The sequence below is a fragment of the Aquarana catesbeiana genome, linkage group LG08 (genome assembly GCF_042186555.1).
Source record: "Aquarana catesbeiana isolate 2022-GZ linkage group LG08, ASM4218655v1, whole genome shotgun sequence".
Lineage (NCBI taxonomy): Eukaryota > Metazoa > Chordata > Amphibia > Anura > Ranidae > Aquarana > Aquarana catesbeiana.
Window position 1 is genome coordinate 291,403,711 of NC_133331.1, and position 19,596 is coordinate 291,423,306.

Genomic DNA, 19,596 nt, shown 5'->3' on the forward strand with positions numbered 1-19,596 from the left:
ATCTCTGTATTGGAGAACCAATAGGAATATCATGTTAGAATCCCAGAATCCTCCTCACCTCTCCGGTCAGGTCTGTGTTTTATTAATAGAGATAAGAGTGATGTCATGTGACCTCCCAGAATCCCCCTCACCTCTCCGGTCAGGTCTGTGTTTTATTAATAGAGATAAGAGTGATGTCATGTGACCTCCCAGAATCCTCCTCACCTCTCCGGTCAGGTCTGTGTTTTATTAATAGAGATAAGAGTGATGTCATGTGACCTCCCAGAATCCTCCTCACCTCTCCGGTCAGGTCTGTGTTTTATTAATAGAGATAAGAGTGATGTCATGTGACCTCCCAGAATCCTCCTCTCCTCTCCGGACAGGTCTGTGTTTTATTAATAGAGATAAGAGTGATGTCATGTGACCTCCCAGAATCCTCCTCTCCTCTCCGGACAGGTCTGTGTTTTATTAATAGAGATAAGAGTGATGTCATGTGACCTCCCAGAATCCTCCTCACCTCTCCGGTCAGGTCTGTGTTTTATTAATAGAGATAAGAGTGATGTCATGTGACCTCCCAGAATCCTCCTCTCCTCTCCGGTCAGGTCTGTGTTTTATTAATAGAGATAAGAGTGATGTCATGTGACCTCCCAGAATCCTCCTCTCCTCTCCGGTCAGGTCTGTGTTTTATTAATAGAGATAAGAGTGATGTCATGTGACCTCCCAGAATCCTCCTCACCTCTCCGGTCAGGTCTGTGTTTTATTAATAGAGATAAGAGTGATGTCATGTGACCTCCCAGAATCCTCCTCACCTCTCTGGTCAGGTCTGTGTTTTATTAATAGAGATAAGAGTGATGTCATGTGACCTCCCAGAATCCTCCTCACCTCTCCGGTCAGCAGGTAGATGATCTCCAGGGTGAGGTTTAGTATCTTCTCAGTCATGTGACTCCGGTCCTCCTCCATCCTCATTGGTGTCATCAGTTTATCTATTCAGGCTTTCTTATAGAGAGATAATTTGGGCAAATTGAAGTAAGAATTATTTGGAGTTTCCAGTAAATGAAAAATAATATAAAATTTTACCTCCTCTGCTGCCAGGTCCAGCAATATCTCCTTTCTACTTTGTACAACATGGAACTTCCTGTCTGTACCTGACATCACTTCCCATCTTCCATGGAGACTTCCTGTCTGGGTAGAAGTGAGAAGAAGATCACCGCCTTGTGGAGCTCAGAGGAAACGTCTCGTAGTGTGAACATGGTGTTGGGCGTTGATACTTTGTAAAGGGAGGTAAATGGCACACGGGGTTCTCAAGGCAGCTGATTAGTTAAACAGCAATAGGATGTGGATGTGGATGTGGATGTGAGGGTTTGGGTTAATAGTAGGTGTGTTGAAGGTTTATGAATTACTGCCCCCATGGGAACACACTTAGTCTGGACTGTTTAGTGTTTTGCTACAATTTTGAGGATTCAGGACCTTCTTGGACCAACAAATTCTTTGTTGGGTTTGTGTCGTTTATGAACTGGTTTGCTGAACAAAGAGACCACCTCCACGAACGAGTGATCTCCAAGGGGTTAAGGATCGCTCTTCTTCAGTTTGTACCCAGAACATATCACCTGGGCAATGATACAGTGAGAAGGTGAAGGACTAAAAAAATAAGTGCAGATGGGGGAGGGAGGACCATCATAGACCCAGAGACCCCCTGAGCTGTTCACCTCCCTATTCCCTCAGAGCTCTCCCATCCGAGTACAGGTCCTCAGTGTTCATAACCACTTGCCTACCGGGCACTTTTACCCCCCCCTTCCTCCCCAGGCCAATGTTCAGCTTTCAGTGCAGTCACGCTTTGAATGACAATTGCGCGATCATGCTACACTGTACCCATATGAAACAAATAGAGCTTTCCTTTGGTGTTATTTGATCACCACTGGGTTTTACATTTTTTGCTAAACAAATGAAAAAAGCAGAACATTTTTAACCACTTAAAGTGGTGTTCCGGCCGAAATTATACTTTTTAAATAAAAATACCCCTATAATACACAAGCTTTATGTATTCTAGTAAAGTTAATCTGTAAACTAAGGTCGTCTGTTTTGTTAGTTTATAGCAGTAGTTTGTTATTTTATAAACTTACAGCAGGCCGTGGCCATCTTAAGTGTGGGCATCTGAAGCCAGACTGTATTTCTTCCTGGATCTCATCCTTGCAGATCTCGCACATGCTCAGTGCAGCACAAGCAGTGTAATAGGTTTCAGGTCAGGTTTCCATAGCAATGGCAGTGTCAGAGGAAGTTGCCACCCCTTCCCAGAAGGCATTGCAAACAGGAAATGATGCGATGGGCCACGGCCAGGGAGGAGGAAGTGAAAAATGAATACAGCAGATATACAGGAGGTGCTGAGAAAAAAAAAAATTTATATATATCCAATTCGTTTACAGTGCACAGTTTAGTGAGGGATGCTGAAGAGTTGTAAAAGTGGGTGGAACTCCACTTTAAGGACCGAGACTCTTTCTGAGATTTGTTGTTTACAAGTTAAAAACTGTTTTTTTTTTTGCTAGAAAATTACTTAGAATCCCCAAACATTATACATTTTTTTTTCTAACACCCTAGAGAATAAAATGGCGGTCGTTGCAATACTTTTTGTCACACCATATTTGCGCAGCGGTCTTACAAGCACACTTTTTCTGGAAAAAAATACACTTTTTTGACTTAAAAAAATAAGACAGCAGTAAAGTTAGCCCAGTTTTTTTTATGTTGTGAAGGATAATGTTACGCCGAGTAAATTGATACCCAACGTGTCACACTTCAAAATCGCGCCCCGCTCGTGGAATGGCGACAAACTTAAAAATCTAAAAAATCTCCATAAAAAATTCTACAGGTTGCGTGTTTTGAGTTACAGAGCAGATCTAGGGATAGAATTATCGCTCTCGCTCTACCGATCGCGGCGATACCTCACACGTGTGGTTTGACCACCGTTTTCATATGCGGGCGCTACTCACATATGCGTTCGCTTCTGCACGCGAGCTTGTCGGGACGGGGCGCGTTTACAAAATTAAAAGCCTGCACTAGTCAGTTACCAGCTCTCTCCTCAGGCTTTTAACAGTGGAAAAGAATTCTGATAACGGGCAAGTGTTTTTAAATTGTGATCAGCTGTGATTGGACATAGCTGATCACGTGGTAAAGAGCCGCTGATTGGCCCTTTACTCCGATCTGTGACCAGCCGTGTCAGAAGGAGCGAGATCATGGGAGGACGTCATATGACGCCCTCCCAGAACTGGCCAACTGCGCTGTAACTTGTCATTTTGCTATAGCAAGGTCAGCAAGTAGTTAAACACCACTAAACCCCTCAGCTCCTCTATGTCCCTCAGAACTAAGGATGGGCTCAGGCGTGCTCGCGACTCCACGTGCCCGCGCCCGCCAGGAACCTGACACTGCGCACCGGTAATCACAGTCAGTGAGACATTTGCCGATCCGTGGCTGCAGAGATCTGTGCTTAGTCAGCTTCCTGGCGGGCGCGGGCGCGGGCACGTGGAGTTGGGAGCATGCCTGAGGCCATCCTTGCTCAGAACTAGGGTTGCCACCTCATCCCTTTAAACCCGAACACATATGAATTTGAGGCTTATTTCATGCAGATAAGGCACCAAGTGAGTTTAATTACCAATTTAATCAGCCTCAGAACCCGTGTAATTAATATGTGTTCGGGTTTAAAGGGATGAGGTGGCAACCCTAGTTCTGAGTAAGGATGGACTCAGGCGTGCTCGCGACTCCACGTGCCCGCGCCCGCCAGGAAGCTGACACTGCGCACCGGTAATCACAGTCAGTGAGACATCTGCCGATCCGTGGCTGCAGAGATCTGTGCTTAGTCAGCTTCCTGGCGGGCGCGGGCACGTGGAGTCGCGAGCACGCCTGAGCCCATCCTTACTCAGAACTAGGGTTGCCACCTCATCCCTTTCAACCCGAACACATATGAATTACAGGGGTTCTGAGGCTTATTTCATGCAGATAAGGCACCAAGTGAGTTTAATTACCAATTTAATCAGCCTCAGAACCCGTGTAATTAATATGTGTTCGGGTTTAAAGGGATGAGGTGGCAACCCTACTCAGAACCCTCAGTATTTTCCTCCCTCTGACACCAATGATGGAACATATTATTGTAGCAAAGTCCCCGGCACCTCAGAGGCCTAATGGTGACCTCAAGAGTTAGGGAGAGCTGACATCTTTTCTTGTAAAGTGGGTTTCCAGAGGCATGGTGGGTGTAATGCAAGATGAAATGATGGGCGCCAGTCACTTTTTGAATGCGAACAAGAGATTTATTGTCTCTTAACAAAGAACTGTGGGAGAGAAGGTAAGGGACAGGACACCCTTAGGTAGATGCAATGGTAACTGGCAGACTCCGAGACACTATGGGTAGACAGTTATACAGGGAAAGGCCTCCAGCCGGATGCCACTTCTGTACAGGTAGGGCCGCTGTCTCCTATGGCAACTAAACTTGTAACAGTTACTAAAGGTAGTTATACATAACTCTTGGTAACACAGAACAGTCCATTTCTTATCTCACTGTATCCCAATGTAGGTCTTCAATCACCGAGCTCCCAGTCTCTCACTAGACTTCCAGATCCCAGTCGTCACCAGTCACAGCTATCCCGCTGTATACTCCTCAAGCTTCACCCCAGCCAACATGCTGGGTCCCTGGCTTGGCACTCGCTGAAGCTTTTCCACCTCTTCACCGTCCCCGGCTGGTGAGAAGACTGCTCTGGTACTTGCTCAAGATTACTCAGTGTAGTCTCCGGTAATAAGGTGGATGGTCCCCCTTAGTGGCGGACTCTTCTTCTTTACCTCTGACCACAGCTGGTTCCCCGTCCAGCTGAACCTTCTCAACTCGGTTGGACTCCAATCCTGCACTCCCAACCCTACGCTGCTTCTCCTGCTCCTGGATAGGCCTCGGGCAGCCAGGTGTCCCCAGGATAGGCCTCTGGCTTAGAGTTGCCACCTCATCCCTTTAAACACGAACACATTTGAATTACACAGGTTCTGAGGCTAATTAAATGCAGATAAAGCACCGAGTTTAATTACCACCATCAGCCACAGAACCTGTGTAAAAAAAATACGTGTTCGGGTTTAAAGGGATGAGGTGGCGACCTTACTCTGGCTTCCGGCCTGGTAGCCTGGGAACGACATAACACACGTCCACCCAGACAGCTGTCCAGGCGGCACCGAACCCCGATCACCTGACTCCGCCCAAATAAATAGGCTCTCCCAGCAGGCCAAGGGACTAAAGAAACCCCTGCCAATTGGCTGAGACACCCCATCCATTCATGATCTGACCTTGCTATGCACTTGCCGATCTAATGTCACCAGCCACAGTGCCACCTAGTGACAGAAGAGAAGAGGTGCAGCAATTCCAGAATTAGGAGGGAAATCAGTGGATCTTCTAACAATTAGCCAGGACAATTACTACCTGGCAAACTAAATTTGTTAGCATCCCTGCCTAAACACCAGGGTGTTACATTCTTTATGTTTTCTTCCTCCTGACCAGCAATGTAAGGGCCTCTATGCTCCATACTCCTGACCCCGACACACCATCATTGTGTTGGCTGCATATTGTAATGATTGCCCATTGGCTACCTGTGTAGTGTACTAATTGACCTTTGTAGGCCATGTATGGTCAGGATGGTCCTTGTCTTGTCTATTTATTGTCTATGTGGACCATATTGCTAGATCTATGGGGAGTTACTGGGCTCAAATAGAAAATAAGATCTTACCTCCTTTTCTGCCAGTTCCAGCAATGTCTCCTCTCTACTTCCTCCTGACTCACCTCTCACCCGGAACTTCCTGTCTGGATTAGACATCACTTCCTGTCTTCCATAGAGACTTCCTGTCTGGGTAGAAGTGAGATCACCACCTTGTGGAGCTCAGAGGAACTGCAGCCCAGAGAACCGTCTCGTAGTGTGAACACGGCCTTGTGCTGTGTGTGTATGTACTGTATATCCTTATAGATGGGGTCATCTCCACTCCCACCAAGGGGGAGAGAAACATATTACTGCCTAGTTCAGCCTTTCTCAGGCAGGGTTCCTCCAGGGGTTTCTAGGGGTTCCCCTGAGCAATAAACAATTTCTGTCTCTCAGTAACAACTGATATCAACGACATGTATGGAGGGCAGTCTTCACACTGATGACAATGTAAGAATGTCCTTCTACCACTGACCACTGATATAAGAGGGTCCTTCTCCCATTGGTCACCAACATAAGTGACCACTACACTGACCACTGATATAAGTGATTTTTTTCCCATTGGTCACCAACATAAGTGACCACTACACTGACCACTGATATAAGAGGATCCTTCTCCCATTGGTCACCAACATAAGTGACCACTACACTGACCACTGATATAAGAGGGTCCTTCTCCCATTGGTCACCAACGTAAGTGACCACTACACTCACCACTGATATAAGGGGGTCCTTCTCCCATTGGTCCCCAACATAAGTTACCACTACACTGACCACTGATATAAGAGGGTCCTTCTCCCATTGGTCACCAACATAAGTGACCACTACACTGACCACTGATATAAGTGATTTTTTTCCCATTGGTCACCAACATAAGTGACCACTACACTGACCACTGATATAAGAGGATCCTTCTCCCATTGGTCACCAACATAAGTGACCACTACACTGACCACTGATATAAGAGGGTCCTTCTCCCATTGGTCACCAACATAAGTGACCACTACACTGACCTCTGATATAAGAGGGTCCTTCTCCCATTGGTCACCAACATAAGTGACCACTACACTGACCTCTGATATAAGAGGGTCCTTCTCCCATTGGTCCCCAACGTAAGTGACCACTACACTCACCACTGATATAAGGGGATCCTTCTCCCATTGGTCGCCAACATAAGTGACGACTACACTGACTACTGATATAAGAGGGTCCTTCTCCCGTTGGTCACCAATGTAAGGGACCACTATACTGTCCTTCTCCCATTGGTCACCAGCCCTGGCCATGTTTCCCAGACTTCGCTATCCCACCTGCGGTCCTGGTATGGCAGATGTTGCCATGTAGAAGGGAGGGAGACCAGCGAACATCTGTTCTAATAGACGATTTCTCATTAAAGAGAACCTGTCAAAACAACATAGGAGGCTATTGGTCACTTATGGGAAAGCCCTAAAGTTAGGTAAAAAAAAAGTCTAAAAGTGAAGTTACACCCAAGTACCTAAACCTCTTTCACACCAAACTTTTTGAGCCCCCACATACACACACACATATGAATGTAAACGCACATGTTGTGGGCACATTTATATGACAATGTTGATTGCATTACACACGTTACATATCCCTGTAAAAACAGGAGTGAGAGAAAAAATTCCAGGCCTGTTATTCACAATCACATAAAATCTGATGACTTGTAAAGGCTTTTATTCTCCAGGGCCTCTGCTTTCAGAAAAAAATAGGTTTGGGGGTTTTTAACTAATCTTCAGTCCCAAAAATGTGTGCAAAGAGAAAAAAAAAGGAAAAACAGCTCTGGCAGTGAAAGGGCTAATGTGAGCTAGATGGAATCACTCTTCTCTGATCACACTCTAAACATGAGAGCTCCCCCTAGCTGCAGTCTGGTAATAACATTGCTAGGAGGTCTATTCATTGAGTGGCTACATACATATCCTCAGGAACCTCAGACTGTGAGGGACGGTGCCGGACCATCGTATTCCTCTTATCCTAAGGAACCTCAGACTGTGAGGGACGGTGCCGGACCATCGTATTCCTCTTATCCTGAGGAACCTCAGACTGTGAGGGACAGTCCAGGACCATGGTATTCCTCTTATCCTGAGGAACCTCAGACTGTGAGGGACGGTCCCGGACCATGGTACTCCTCTTATCCTGAGGAACCTCAGACTGTGAGGGACGATCCCGGACCATCGTATTCCTCTTATCCTAAGGAACCTCAGACTGTGAGGGACGGTGCCGGACCATCGTATTCCTCTTATCCTGAGGAACCTCAGACTGTGAGGGATGGTGCCGGACCATCGTATTCCTCTTATCCTGAGGAACCTCAGACTGTGAGGGACGGTGCCGGACCATCATATTCCTCTTATCCTGAGGAACCTCAGACTGTGAGGGACGGTGCCGGACCATCGTATTCCTCTTATCCTGAGGAACCTCAGACTGTGAGGGACAGTCCAGGACCATGGTATTCCTCTTATCCTGAGGAACCTCAGACTGTGAGGGACGGTCCCGGACCATGGTATTCCTCTTATCCTGAGGAACCTCAGACTGTGAGGGACGATCCCGGACCATCGTATTCCTCTTATCCTAAGGAACCTCAGACTGTGAGGGACGGTGCCGGACCATCGTATTCCTCTTATCCTGAGGAACCTCAGACTGTGAGGGATGGTGCCGGACCATCCTATTCCTCTTATCCTGAGGAACCTCAGACTGTGAGGGACGGTGCCGGACCATCGTATTCCTCTTATCCTAAGGAACCTCAGACTGTGAGGGAAAGTGCCGGACCATCGTATTCCTCTTATCCTGAGGAACCTCAGACTGTGAGGGACGGTGCCGGACCATCGTATTCCTCTTATCCTGAGGAACCTCAGACTGTAAGGGACAGTTCCAGAGCATCGTATTCCTCTTATCCTGAGGAACCTCAGGCTTTGAGGGATGGTGCCGGACCATCATATTCTTCTTATACTGAGGAACCTCAGACTGTGAGGGACGGTGCCGGACCATCGTATTCCTCTTATCCTGAGGAACCTCAGACTGTGAGGGACGGTGCCGGACCATCGTATTCTTCTTATCCTGAGGAACCTGATAATTAGGGATTTTTGGGTAGACATTCGCCCAGTGAAAGTGCATTCCTTCTGTGTGAATGGGGATAAAAAAAATGAATGCTAATAGGTTTTTTTGCTGGACGAATGTCTTCATTTGATTTAAAATGGAAAATACCACATTTGGCCACTAGATGGTAAACCCCTACGATACTTAGCGCCATCTAATGGCAAAATTGGGTATTTTCATTTTTAAATCAATGGTTGGTTTATTATTGTTAGTTGAATCAACTTATATTTTTCAATGCCTACTGTACTCTGCACGGATATGATCTCAGATATTTCTATGAAGCCTTGCCTGATGGAGGAAACAACAGAACAATTCAGAAAACATTTTTGGGCAAATGTGACAAGCACTTGTCCAGCTGTTACAAAGTATGGTCGTATTTTATTTAACACAATTATTTCCTCTCACAATCTAGCAGATATAGTACAGTATTTATCCCGGAATACCTTAATCAGGAAAAAAAAAACAATACTGCATTTCAGCCACTAGAGGATGCCGATGATCATAGGAAACCACTGTGAGAAATAAAACATGACCAACGTTCGCCAATACTTGTCACATTCGTTTTTGTTTTTTTTTAATCAGACCTGTAAGTGTTTGTGAAATCTTCCACCACAAAATGTCCTCAGCCAATGAGAGGTAATGACTCCATTTTTATTTTTCTCCTGCTATCAATGGCCAACACGGTACAACACTTCATCCATGTCTTTGGTGATCTCTGATCTCCTTATCAACTGTTTCTTGCCGTTTCTTATGTTGTTGCCTTTTTATTTGGAAAGTTTTATTATCCCCACATGGGTGTGGCCCCTTTCTCAATACTATGTTTCAATGGGAGAAACATTTACCAATCCAACCTCTAGATGGCACTGTTGTATCATCCATTCCATAGGACAGCTTTGTCAAAAGGTCAGGCTATGGTTGAGGTCTATGAACTGTTTCTTCCATGATGAAGATCAGCCATGGAGTATATCTGAGGTGTATATCAGGGTGTGCTTCTTCCCCACATGTCCAGCAACATTCATATACAAGACATTTCCCGCACTCACTAATACACCTCGAGGGTTGTGTGGGACCCCCTGATGTACAGGAAGACAGGACTTCAGTGAGGAACAATTCCCTCACTCAGACCAGGAAAGTTCATTCTCCTCCGGGCGACATTTCAGATGACTGTAAAGGCAGGACTTCCGCGAGTGACATTTCCCGCACTCAGGACAGGAAAGTGGCTTCTCCTCCGTGTGAGATCTCTGATGTGTGGAAAGAAAGGACTTTTTTGAAAAACATTTCCCACACTCAGTACAGGAATACCCTTTTCCCCGCGTGTGCAATCTCTGATGCCTGTAAAGAAAAGACTTGAAAGAAAAACATTTCCCGCACTCAGCACAAGAATACGACTTCTTCCCTCTGTGTATTTTCTGATGTTTGTAAAGACGGGACTTGTCAGAAAAACAGTTCCCGCACTCAGGGCAGGAAAAGGGCTTCTCGCCCGTGTGAGACCTTTGATGTACCACAAGTACGGATTTTTGTAAAAAAAATTTCCCGCACTCAGAACATGAATGCGATTTTTCCCCTGTGTGAGTCCTCAGATGTGAGAGAAGAGTTGATTTTTGTACAAAACATTTCCCGCACTCAGAACATGAATGCGATTTTTCCCCTGTGTGAGACCTCAGATGTGAGAGAAGAGTTGATTTTTGTACAAAACATTTCCCGCACTCAGAACAGGAATGTGGCTTCTCACCCGTGTGCGATCTTTGATGTCTGCGAAGGGCGGACTTGACTGAAAAACATTTCCCGCACTCAGGACAGGAATAGGGCTTCTCCCCCGTGTGAGACCTCTGATGAATGACAAGTTCTGTTTTTCGTAAAAAACATTTCCCGCATTCAGAACAGGAAAATGGCTTCTCCCCCCTGTGAGATCTCCGATGTTTGCCAAGATCTGATTTTTGTACAAAACATTTCCCGCACTCAGAGCAGGAATACGGCTTCTCACCAGTATGTGACCTTTTATGCAATATAAGATTGGATTTAAAATAGAAACACTTCCCGCACTCAGAGCAGGAAAACGGCTTATCACCAGTATGATACCTTTTATGCAATGTAAGCTGGGATTTAAAACGGAAACACTTCCCACACTCAGGACAGGAAAGCCTCTTACGTGTTGGAAGGACGGCACCGTCCCTCACAGTCTGAGGTTCCTCAGGATAAGAGGAATACGATGGTCCGGCACCGTCCCGCACAGTCTGAGGTTCCTCAGGATAAGAGGAATACGATGGTCCGGCACCATCCCTCACAGTCTGAGGTTCCTCAGGATAAGAGGAATACGATGGTCCGGCACCGTCCCTCACAGTCTGAGGTTCCTCAGGATAAGAGGAATACGATGGTCCGGCACCGTCCCTCACAGTCTGAGGTTCCTCAGGATAAGAGGAATACGATGGTCCGGCACCGTCCCTCACAGTCTGAGGTTCCTCAGGATAAGAGGAATACGATGATCCGGCACCGTCCCTCACAGTCTGAGGTTCCTCAGGATAAGAGGAATACGATGGTCCGGCACCGTCCCGCACAGTCTGAGGTTCCTCAGGATAAGAGGAATACGATGGTCCGGCACCGTCCCTCACAGTCTGAGGTTCCTCAGGATAAGAGGAATACGATGGTTCGGCACCGTCCCGCACAGTCTGAGGTTCCTCAGGATAAGAGGAATACGATGGTCCGGCACCGTCCCGCACAGTCTGAGGTTCCTCAGGATAAGAGGAATACGATGGTCCGGCACCGTCCCTCACAGTCTGAGGTTCCTCAGGATAAGAGGAATACGATGGTCCATCTACACTGTGTGGTGCCGGATGGACATTTGAGGTAGTCGGGTTTTCTCCTGGACTATACTGTGTGATGTCCTCATCTTCTACTTTACAGTCTGGAGACAAAGTGAGACAATCCTCTGAGGTTTTCCTCATCTCCCGTCCATCTACTAAAATAGAAATACAAAGATTATTACTAGACATGAGCAGATTGGTTCCCCTAAACCAGGACTCCGCCCACATCAGGCAGCTTTGTCTCTGAAGATCTTACAATTCCCCCCTCAAGGTAACTAGTAAATGGGTCATAGTTACATATTTAGTCAGGTTAAAAAAAAGATACAGGTCCATCCAGTTCAACCAATTAAAAAAAAAAAATCATACAATCCCATATACCCAATCCCTGGATCAACTTTACCTATAAATATATGCTTCCAGTTATATTATGTACATTTAGGAAAGAATCCAGGACTTTCTTAAAGCAATCTACTGAGCTGGCCAGAACCACCTCTGGAGGGAGTCTATTCCACATTTTCACAACTCTTACTGTGAAGAAACCTTTCCGTATTTGGAGATGAAATCTCTTTTCCTCCAGATGTAAAGAGTACCCCCGTGTCCTCTGTGATGACCTCAAAGTGAATAACTCAACACCAAGTTCACCATATGGACCCTTTATATATTTATAAATGGTGATCATATCCCCCCCTTATTTATTTATACATGGTGATCATATCCTCCCCCCTTATGTATTTATACATCGTGATCATATCCCCTCCATAGTCTCCTCTTCTCAAGAGTGAATAAATTCAGCTCCTCTAATCTCTCCTCATAGCTGAGCTCCTCCATGCCTCTTATCAGTTTGGTTGCCCTTCTCTGCACTTTCTCCAGTTCCCCGATATCCTTTTTGAGAACTGGAGCCCAAAACTGAACTTCATATTCCAGATGAGGTCTTACTAATGATTTGTACAGATGATGTCTCTCTCTGGAGTCCATACCTCTCTTATACAAGAAAGGACTTTGCTCGCTTTGGAAACCGCAGCTTGGCATTGCATGCTATTATTGAGCTCATGATCTACCAGAAGCCCCAGATCCTTCTCCACCAATGACTCCCCCAGATCCTTTTCCACCAATGACTCTCTCAGATCCTTCTCCACTATGGATTCCCCAGATCCTTCTCCACCACTGACTCCCCCAGATTCTTCTCCACCATTGATTCCCCCAGATCCTTCTCCACCATTGATTCCCCCAGATCCTTCTCCACCATTGATTCCCCCAGATCCTTCTCCACCATTGATTCCCCCAGATTCTTCTCAACCATTGATTCCCCCAGATTCTTCTCCACTATGGATTCCCCCAGATCCTTCTCCACCACTGACTCCCCCAAATCTTTCTCCACTATGGATTCCCCGAGATCCTTCACCACTGACTCCCCCCAGATCCACAGCCACCCCTCTGTCCAAGTCTATCACGTCCACCCCTCCATCCAAGTATACCACGTCCACAGCCCCCCCTCTGTCCAAGTATATTATGTCCACAGCCACCTCCCTGTCCAAGGTTTTACTTACCTCCTCATGAAAAGAAATCAGGCTTGTCTAACAACTTCTGTCTTTCATGAATCCATGCTGTCTATTGCTTAAAATATTTTTTTCCACCTGCATCCCAAGATGTATTTTCTGGCATCTCAATTACAGCAATTCGCTGGTTGGGGGCAGTGTGGTCATTTGGACCCTATAGTACAGTTAGAGTCTGTCTAACCCTACGTTGACAGCCAGTACCCAACTGGAGATGGATCTCCTGGGTATCCCACCTTCTTCCCCAAAGGCAGGACTATTGTCTTCCTACTGCTGGAGGTCCTCCAAGCTACTGCTCGGAAAGGCCTGATATTGCGCGTTTACTCTGTACTACTGTCTTCCATTCAGGATCGCGCTTCACTAAAATGTAGGGCTAATTGGGTTATACAGTGCCTTGAAAAAGTATTCACACCCCTTGAAATATTCCACATTTTGCCATGTTACAACCAAAAACAAGAATGTATTTTATTCGGATTTTATGTGATGGACCAACCCAAAGTGGCACATAACTGTGAAGTGGAAAAAAAATGATAAATGGTTGTCAACTTTTTTTACAAATAAATATGTGAAAAGTGTGGCGGTGCATTTGTATTCAGCCCCCTTTACTCTGATACCCCTAACTAAAATCTAGTGGAACCAATTGCCTTCAGAAGTCACCAAATTAGTAATTAGAGTCCACCTGTGTGTAATTTAATCTCAGTATAAAATACAGCTGTTCTGTGAAGCCCTCAGAGGTTTGTTAGAGAACCTTAGTGAACAAACAGCATCATGAAGACCAAGGAACACACCAGACAGGTCAGGGATAAAGTTGTGGAGAAGTATAAAGCAGGGTTAGGTTATAAAAAAATCTCCCAAGCTTTGAACATCTCACGGAGCTCTGTTCAATCCATCATCGGAAAATGGAAAGAGTATGGCACAACTGCAAACCTACCGAGACATGGCCGTCCACCTAAACTGACCGGCCGGGCAAGGAGAACATTCATCAGAGAAGAGCCAAGAGGTCCATGGTAACTCTGGAGGAGCTGCAGAGATCCACAGCTCAGGTGGGAGAATCTGTCCACAGGACAACTATTAGTCGTGTTCTCCACAAATCTGCCCTTTATGGAAGAGTGACAAGAAGAAAGACATTGTTGAAAGAAAGTCATAAGAAGTCCTGTTTGTAGTTTGTGAGAAGCCATGTGGAGGACACAGCAAACATGTGGAAGAAGGTGATCTGGTCACATGAGACCAAAATTCTACTTTGTGGCCTAAAAGCAAAACGCTATGTGTGGAGGAAAACTAACACTGCACATCACCCTGAACACACCATCCCCACCGTGAAACATGGTGGTGGCAGCATCATGTTGTGGATATGCTTTTCTTCAGCAGGGACAGGGAAGCTGGTCAGAGTTGATGGGAAGATGGATGGAGCCAAATACAGGGCAATCTTAGAAGAAAACCTGTTAGAGTCTGCAAAAGACTTGAGACCGGGGCGGAGGTTCACCTTCCAGCAGGATAACGACCCGAAACATCCAGCCAGAGCTACAATGGAATGGTTTAGATCAAAGCATATTCATGTGTTAGAATGGCCCAGTCACAGTCCAGACCTAAATCACATTGAGAATCTGTGGCAAGACGTGAAAATTGCTGTTCACAGACCCTCTCCATCCAAACTGACAGAACTTGAGATATTTTACAAAGAAGAATGGGCAAAAATGTCCTCTCTAGATGTGCAAAGCTGGTGGAGACATCCCCAAAAAGACTTGCAGCTGTAATTGTAGAGAAAGGGGGTTCTACAAAGTATTGACTCCGGGGGGCGCCTTACAAATGCCCCCCCCCACACTTTTCACATATTTATTTGTATTATTTTCCTTCCACTTCACAATTATGTGCCACTTTGTGTTGGTCTATCACATAAAATCCCAATAAAATACATTTACGTTTCTGGTTGTAACATGACAAAATGTGGACAATTTCAAGGGGTATGAATACTTTTTTTAAGGCACTGTAACTAGGTTATTGTACTTAGCCTGAAAGCTCATTGTCCAATCCTGGATAGCATCTACAGTGCCTACCAAAAAGCAGTGGATTGCTTAACCACTTAAGGACCAGGCCTATTCTTCAGACTCGGTGTTTACAAGTTAAAATCTGTTTTTTTTGCTAGAAAATTACTTAGAACCCCCAAACATTTTTAATTTCTTTTTCTAACACCCTAAAGAATAAAATGGTGGTCGTTGCAATACTCTATGTAACATCGTATTTGTGCAGCCGTCTTACAAGCGCACTTTTTTGAAAAAAATACACTTTTTTGACTTAACGAAAATTAAACGACAGTAACGTTAGCCCAATTTTTTTTTTTATAATGTGAAAGATAATGTTACGCCGAGTAAATTGATACTCAACATGTCACACTTCAAAATTGCGCCCGCTCGTGGAATGGCGTCAAACTTTTACCCTTAAAAATCTCCATAGGCGACGTTTAAAAATTTCTACAGGTTAACAGTTTTGAGTTACAGAGGAGGTCTAGGGCTAGAATTATTGCTCTCGCTCTAACGATCGCGGCGATACCTCACATGTGTGGTTTGAACACCATTTTCATATGCGGGCGCTACTCACGTATGCGTTCGCTTCTGCGCGCGAGCTCGGCGGGACGGGGCGCTTTAACTTTTTTTTTTTTTTTTTTTCTTATTTAACTTTTATTTTTTATTTTTACACTGTCCATTAAAAAAAAAAAATGCTTGGGTCACTTTTATTCCTATTACAAGGAATTGACAGGATTCTTAAATATGAGATCTGGGGGTCAAAAAGACTTCAGAGGTCTCATATTTACACAAAAATGCAATAATAAAAAAACAAAAAAAAAATTGAAATGTCCAAAAAAAAAAAAAAAATACATTTCCCCTTTAAGAACATTGGGCGGAAGTGACATTTGATGTTGCTTCCGCCATACAATGCTATGGAGCCGAGTTGGGGCCATCTTTCCCTCACTTGGCTTCAAGCTGTGGACATGACAGGACTCGATCATCTCCACCGCTACCGGCGGTGACGACCGGAGCGTGGCGGGAGGGGGCACCCGATAAAAGTGATCCCGCGGCGAATCCGTCGCTGAGACCACTTTTATCTGAAAGCAGACCGCCCACTCTAGAAGAGGATAGCTGCCATAACAATGGTATTCCTCTTCAAACAGCCGCCGTATAACGACGGCGAACGGTCCTTAAGTGGTTAAGTCAACTCTCTCTTACTTAGGGAACAACTGGCTTACCGCCATCGAAATGCTACGCCAAAAGTTTAGTCTTATTTGGCAAAATTGGAGAAAGAAAGATACAACACTTGTGAATAGAAATAAATATGTATACCTAGATGCAAATATACAACCAAAGTGAAAAACAGTAACTGATGATGGTGAAAATCTCTGTAACTGGCAAACCTATTGGTAATTGAATAAATAAATAATAGTTCAAAGTATTTGTGAACAAAAACAAAATAAAATCCCAAACAGTCCCTTGAATGATCCAGATGAAAGAGCTTCCGACGACGTCACACTTTGATGACGAAACGTGTAAGGCTGGAACGCACGTTGCGCCACGTCACGTCTTGGTGGAACGCACGCAGACTCTGCATTGGGTCTAGCGGCTTCCATCACCTCCGTTTGTCTACTGCAGTTGCTCGCATAGGAGGTTCATTGTTTTACTTGTTATATTGCTGCAGCCTTTGAGGCTTTTAATCTTAGAAACAACCTTACGGTATTACACTACGAGGGATCCGTCCTCTGTTATTTCTCTCCTGCATGGCTTTTGACATCCCGTTTGGAGCCACGTTCCATCTTGGCGAGGAGGACATTGGAGAATTTGTTTAAAGACCCAGGGAGGTCGGGAAGACCTGATAAGCCCTTATGATCCTTCCTGCCATAAGGTAGGAGGATCCACACCATCTGGTGAGTGAAAGTCTACGCTCTCTATTTGTTTGCATGATCCATGTAGGATATCTTTCATCTGGATCATTCAAGGAACTGTTTGGGATTTTGTTTTGGTTTTTTCACAATCAAATACTTTGGACTATTATTTATTTATTCATTTACCAATAGGTTTACTCATGTTTGCCACGTTATATAGAGATTTTCACCATCATCAGTTACTGTTTTTCACTTTGGTTATATATTTGTATCTAGGTACATATTTATTTTTATTCACAATTGTTGTATCTTTCTTGGGAAATTGGCAAGCGCTGTTTGCATAACAGATTCACTCACCAGATGGTGTGGATCTTCCTATCTTATTGCAGGAAGGATCATAAGGGCTTATGGGGTCTTCCCGACCTCCCTGGGTCTTTAAACAAATTCTCCAATGTCCTCCTCGCCAAGATGGAGCCAAAAACGATTTTAACTAGTCTAGCACCTCCCTAAGAGGGTTCTAAACTTACAGTGCAGGGGTCAGGACTATGCAATGTAAAACATAGAGAATATAGTGCAGGGGGGAGGAGTATGTAATGTATAACAGAGTATATAGTGCAGGGGGCAGGAGTATGTAATGTATAACATAGAGTATACACTATATAGATCAGGACTCATACTATTGGTATTCAGTAATCAGTTTACTGGAGACAAGTTGCAGAGGTCCCACACCGCCGCCTCACATCTCCTGAGACTGCAATCAGTGACTTGGGTTTGAGACTATACAGACATATCCCTCCACCCGGCACAGCCAGCAAATAACAGAGTATGTAACCTCAGGAGAATTGTTCTATCAGAGATCTTGCTAGACCAAGGCAAGGGGCAGAAGACCCAAGGTACATACCCCAGGTGCCTAGGTCTAGCAACATTTATAAAGAAAATTAACATTTTGCTGCCAGCTGAACCCCAGAATCTCCATAAATCCAGTCTAGATACATAAATTGTGTCTGCAGCACAGAGAAGGAAGATTATCCGAGAGAAATACAGGAATACAGGACGGGGAACACAGCTCAGGAAAGTGACCAGGGGATTACAGGCTGATATCACCCAGTCCCCGCCCTACTCTGGACCAATCAGTGAGCAGTATGGGTGGAGGAATGGATTTAGTGTTAATGACCCACCTGTGCTGATCTCTGTAGGAGTGTCCTCCTCTATAAATGTCCCCGTTATTCCATCCTCCTCCATAGACTGCTGACCATCCCTCACATACCTCTCTTCTTCTTCTGTTTTAACCTCAACTTTTATACCTATCAGATCTTCACCCTAAACCAAGAAAATGACAGAAAAAAACATCTATAAAATATAACCTCGCTTAATAAAGCCACACAATTCTAGATGCTCCAAAATACCAACCTTGCAACTTTGAAGGATGGTGTGACCTCCCTGTGTGGAATCCCGGGAATACAGAGGACAGGGACATCTCTCTGGTGGGTTCCCATTACCGGATCCATCTGTAGGAAACACACACACTGACTGAATACATTGTTTCTATGTGTTTATCAGATGATGGGGGATCTAGGTGGACCCTCCGTACTGCTCTCTCCTTTACAATAAAGTCTCCTCTTACCCGGTGATGTGAGGGGCGGCTGATTGTCCATCATTACGTCCTTGTAGAGATCCTTGTGTCCTTCTAAATACTCCCACTCCTCCATGGAGAAATAGACAGTGACATCCTGACACCTTATAGGAACCTGACACACACAATGATACAGTCACCATCCAGACACATCCCTTGTCTGTTACTGGATAATGTCCCAGAATTCCCAGAATCCTCCTCACCTCTCCTGTCAGCAGCTCCATCATCTTCTTGGTGACTTCTAGAATCTTCTTCATGTTGTGTCTCTCAGGTTTTAGGGAGTCACATGGAGGCACTGTGATGGTCATATGATCACCTGACTTCAGAAGAAGAAATCTCTGTATTGGAGAACCAATAGGAATATCATGTTAGAATCCCAGAATCCTCCTCACCTCTCCGGTCAGGTCTGTGTTTTATTAATAGAGATAAGAGTGATGTCATGTGACCTCCCAGAATCCTCCTCACCTCTCCGGTCAGGTCTGTGTTTTATTAATAGAGATAAGAGTGATGTCATGTGACCTCCCAGAATCCTCCTCACCTCTCCGGTCAGGTCTGTGTTTTATTATTAGAGATAAGAATGATGTCATGTGACCTCCCAGAATCCTCCTCACCTCTCCGGTCAGGACTGGGTTTTATTATTAGAGATAAGAATGATGTCATGTGACCTCCCAGAATCCTCCTCACCTCTCCGGTCAGGACTGGGTTTTATTCATAGAGATAAGAGTGATGTCATGTGACCTCCCAGAATCCTCCTCACCTCTCCGGTCAGGTCTGTGTTTTATTTATAGAGATAAGAGTGATGTCATGTGACCTCCCAGAATCCTCCTCACCTCTCCGGTCAGGTCTGTGTTTTATTAATAGAGATAAGAGTGATGTCATGTGACCTCCCAGAATCCTCCTCACCTCTCCGGTCAGCAGGTAGATGATCTCCAGGGTG

General features: G+C 45.1%; 1 protein-coding gene across 1 annotated transcript in view; it reads right to left on the bottom strand.

The window, feature by feature from the left end:
- The window catches only part of LOC141106796 (uncharacterized), a 36,971-nt gene that overhangs the window by 5,951 nt on the left and 11,424 nt on the right, over positions 1-19,596 (bottom strand). The window contains exons 8-12 of the mRNA XM_073597724.1: positions 18,863-18,991; positions 18,651-18,774; positions 18,437-18,534; positions 18,205-18,346; positions 10,293-11,757 (exon numbers count right to left, since the gene is read on the bottom strand). Coding sequence (XP_073453825.1) covers positions 10,293-11,757; positions 18,205-18,346; positions 18,437-18,534; positions 18,651-18,774; positions 18,863-18,991 — 1,958 coding nt within the window. The remainder of the gene's footprint in view (positions 1-10,292; positions 11,758-18,204; positions 18,347-18,436; positions 18,535-18,650; positions 18,775-18,862; positions 18,992-19,596) is intronic.